Source organism: Falco punctatus (genome assembly GCF_963210335.1).
Source record: "Falco punctatus genome assembly, contig: scaffold_22, whole genome shotgun sequence".
NCBI classification, from domain to species: Eukaryota; Metazoa; Chordata; class Aves; order Falconiformes; family Falconidae; genus Falco; species Falco punctatus.
The window spans coordinates 3,035,374-3,039,819 of NW_027660223.1; the positions used below are offsets into that span (position 1 = coordinate 3,035,374).

Below are 4,446 nucleotides of genomic sequence, written 5' to 3' on the forward strand. Positions count from 1 at the left end.
TATTAGTTCCCACTTAAATGGTTCATGTGGGTTTCCCCCTTTTGCTTTGGTTATTATCAATAACAAAACTAACAGTATACCAGGAAAAAAGGTGTCTATCAATTTTGCCAATTTAGGTATATTTTTACCAGTCCTGGGGAAGTTCGGCCATTGTTGCTTTAGTGTCCCATTGTTCTGGTTCTTTTCTCCACAGTTTGTTCCTCCTCTGCCTTGCCCGTCGACTCGGTTGCTTCGAGCCACGGGGTGTATCATCTTCACGGCAGCAAGGGAATTCTTCAGGAGAACAGCTGCTTCAGGCTGTCTGCCTGTTTATATAGGCTTCCCACTTTGCAGCTTTTAACTAATGGGGCAAAGCAAAACACGGTTTGTACTTCCCTTCTGCATTTTATAGCCAAGATTTCAGCTATAAAGGGGAACTGGTTGGAGTGGTAACAATAATATTGAGGGTTTATTCCTTTAGCAAAAATTTCCCACCACTCTTGGGATTCCCGAATAATTTTTTTTTTTTTTTTTTTTTTTTTAGACTCTAATTGTTTTAGTCTCCACTTAGTGAGAGCTCTTTGAATTTTTTCCAACACTGTGTGCAAACTCCTGCCGGAGAGTATCCGAATTCACAGTGTGTCCACCATTTACCCTGGCATACCTTACATTTAAAATAAGCAAATGGATAACAATTGCAGTTCAAATTATTACACCTAATTCGTATATCCAAAATGCATATATCATGTGGCTCCATGAGCTTAGCAATTACACTTCTTACATTTCCATATATAATAGATAAAAAGCGAGATAACTATAGCAAATATAAACAACAATACACACTTTATACCAAAAGGTAATGCGTCAAAATAATCAAGTAAAATCTCTATCATAACTTTATCTTCTCAATGTTATCTTGGTGTCACCTGGTGTACTAATTACTTTCCAGTGGGGTCTCGTCACTGGGCCTTTAATGCGACTGGCATGAGTCCATCCACGCTCAGCAGTCCGGACAGCTGTTTCTGTTGTAAGTAAAACAAGATAAGGTCCCTCCCAATTGGGTTTTAGGGTTTCTTCTTTCCACGTTTTAACCAATACCCAGTCCCCAGGTTTAAGATTATGAATTTTTAAGTCCAACGGGGGTCGTTGCACAATCAGTCCGCGTTCCCAAAGCTTGTTACGATGTTCTGCTAATTGTAAAACATATTCATTAATCACACGATCACGAATTAAAATATTTGTTTGTGGGCTTTCAATTCTATAGGGCATTCCATACACCATTTCGAATGCTGATATTCCCACATCCGCTCGGGGTCTAGTTCTGAGAATTAATAGTGCCATGGGTAGGCACTTAATCCATGATAATTTGGTTTCTATCATTAATTTAGTTAGAATAGTTTTGATTTCCCCATTCATCCTTTCAACTTTTCCCGAACTTTGTGGATGCCATGGCGTATGGTATTCCCACTTAATACCCAAGCTTTCTGTTAGATCTTTAACAATTTTTGACACAAAGTGTTTTCCTCTGTCTGAGTCGATTACCTCAGGTACTCCATATCGAGGTATAATGTGTTCAAGTAACACTTTAGTAACTTGGTTAGCTGTTGTCCTGGAGGTAGAAAAAGCCTCAACATAATGGGTTAAATGATCTACCAGTACTAAGAGATATTTGTAACGCCCTACCCTAGGTAATTCAGTAAAATCCACCTGCATGTGTGAAAAGGGTCTGTATGCTGGGGAACGTCCTCCAAGAGGTTATGCCTCATGTTGTTTCGGTTTACTTTTTGACAGGTCTCACAGGCTGCTGTAACTGCTTTTGCTACATTATATACACCTATACAGGCAAACAGTTGATTAAAATGATCAACTAACGCCTGGGTTCCCCAGTGTGTTTTACTGTGTATTTTTGAAAATATTTCGAGTGCTATACCCTTTGGTAAAACTTCTCTCCCATCTGGCAATATATACTTACCATCCTGTTCCTTAGCTCCCATTTGTTCTAGTTTTTCCTTTTCTGCAGACTCAAACCTCAAATTTTTACTAACAGGTATTTGTTGTATAGTTAAAATCGTACTATAATTGCCTGCCACTCGTTTTGCTTCTGTATCAGCTGCATTATTTCCCCTAACTTGGTAACTTGTACCTCGCTGGTGTCCCTTTATATGTACAACTGCTATTTTATTTGGCATTTTTAATGCCGCAGAACTCGCCGAATTAATTCTGGGTGTATCAGTTCTTTTCCCTGTGAGTTAACGAATCCTCTTTCCTCCCATATTTTCCCAAAAGTGTGTACTACTCCGTACGCATAGCGTGAGTCTGTATATATAGTTCCATCCTTTCCCTTCAGTGACTCTAATGCTTTCCACAATGCATACAGCTCACAGGCTTGAGCCGACCAGCTGGCACTTAGGGGGCCCGATTCTATTGTCTTAAATTCTCCTTTCTCTGATTTAATGATGGCATATCCAGACAATCGTTTACCTTCCACTATTCGTGATGACCCATCTATAAATAGTACTTCTCCACATTGTAGTTCTTCTTCTTCTAAGTCTGGTCTAATGCGTGTCTGTTGTTCAATTGTTTGAAGACAATTATGTACTAACTCAGTACTTTCCCCTGGGTATAAAAATTCTGCAGGGTTAACCGCTTTGATAGTCCTTAGGGATAGTTTTGGAGATTCTATGAGTATTCCCTCATACTTTAGCAGTCGGCTATCTGTAAGCCATTTTTCTGCTTTTTGTTGAAGCACCCCCCTTATATTATGAGGTGCATATAGGACAACTTCTCCATTAAAGGTAATACGATTCGTTTCTTCAAGTAATAAGGCAGCAGCAACAATAATTTGTAAACAACTCGGCCAACCCCTGCTCACAGGGTCTAACAGCTTTGATAAGTATGCCACCGGTTTCTTTTGTCCTGCCCATTTCTGAGTTAATACTCCGAATGCCGTTCCTTCATGTATGTTAACGAATAAATGGAATGGCCGCTTTAAATCTGGGAGGCTTAAAACCGGTGCTTGACTTAGCTCCCTTTTGAGACTGGCAAACTGCTCTTTATCCTGAGGGGTCCACTTGGGTATTTTGTCTTTAGACAGTTGTTCATATAAGAATTTAACTTTAAAGCTGTAGTTTTCTATCCATTGCCTACAATACCCAAATAGCCCTAATGCCTGCCGAATTTGCCTCTTAGTGACAGGCATAGGTAATTCCAGAATTCCTTTAATGCGCTCTGGATCTAATATCTTCTTGCCGTTAAACAAATAATGCCCCAAATATTTCACTTTTTCCTCCACAAATTGTAACTTTTCTTGCGATACCCGTAGGCCCTTTTGTGCAAGAAAATTTAGGAGTCGAATGCTTTCTTTTCTTACATCCTCCTTATTATTTCCTGCTATAAGCAGATCATCTACATACTGTAACAGCACGTTTCCCGTTTGTACCTGGTATTCTTTTAAGAGCTCTTCCAGGGCCTGTCCAAACAGATTAGGGGACTCAGTGAACCCTTGGGGGAGCACGGTCCACCTTAATTGCTGTCTACGGCCTGTCTCTATGTCTTCCCATTCAAAGGCAAAATAATCACGGCATTCTTCTGCCAGTGGACAGGCCCAAAAGGCATCCTTTAAATCAGCCACACTATACCAGGATTTATGGGGTCCTAGCTTACTTCGTAGGGTGTATGGATTTGCTACTACAGGGAACCGGGTGATAGTTCTTTTGTTTATTTCCCTTAAATCATGTACGAGCCGATAGTTCCCATTTGGTTTCTTTACAGGCAGAATGGGAGTGTTAAAGGGTGACATACAAGGCTCTAAGATTCCGTGTGCTAACAATCGATCAATTTCTGGTTTTAATCCCCTCCGTCCTTCTAGGGATATGGGATATTGCTTTACCCTCACAGGTATGTGGGGTTCGGAAATTTGGATTTTAATCGGTGGGATTTCCAGTCTACTAATTGTGTCCGGAGAGTACCAGACATCAGGGTTAATTTGTTTTTGATCATCCACTGTCAAAGGATAAGCAGATACTGTTAGCTCTTGATTTTTTACTTTAATTTCTAATTGCAATTCAACAATTAAATCTCGTCCTAACAGATTAAATTCTGCTTCAGGGACGAGCAAGAGTTCACCCATTCCAAATTTATTTTCAGTTTCGAATACCACATTTTTGATTTTGTTTACTTTAAAGGGTTCTCCTTTTGTCCCAATTACTTGTACTTTTTCAGGGGAAACTTTACATCCCTCAGGTATTTGCTTAATAGTTGATTTCTCAGCTCCAGTGTCTACTAAAAAGGTGAACTCTTGTTTATGGGGTCCTATTTTTAATTTTATCAAGGGCTCATGATGACTCCGGTCCCCTAAAATATAAAGCCCCTGACTCTCCTATTCCGTTTTCAATATTTCCTCATCCCTGATCCTTTCTCTGCAATTCTTTTTTATATGTCCCTTCTTTCCACAGTAGAAACAATATC

At 39.7% G+C, this 4,446-nt stretch overlaps 1 protein-coding gene across 1 annotated transcript; it reads right to left on the reverse strand.

Annotated features, from left to right (window-relative positions):
• Window positions 1-805: 805 nt before the first annotated feature.
• Window positions 806-3,631, reverse strand: LOC308057521 (protein NYNRIN-like). The gene is made up of 2 exons (XM_080411603.1): window positions 1,952-3,631; window positions 806-1,001 (listed from the first exon to the last, which is right to left on the reverse strand). The coding sequence occupies exon 1, from the start codon at window positions 3,176-3,178 to the stop codon at window positions 2,171-2,173; it is 1,008 nt and encodes a 335-aa protein (XP_080267729.1). The 5' UTR covers window positions 3,179-3,631; the 3' UTR covers window positions 806-1,001; window positions 1,952-2,170.
• Window positions 3,632-4,446: the final 815 nt, after the last annotated feature.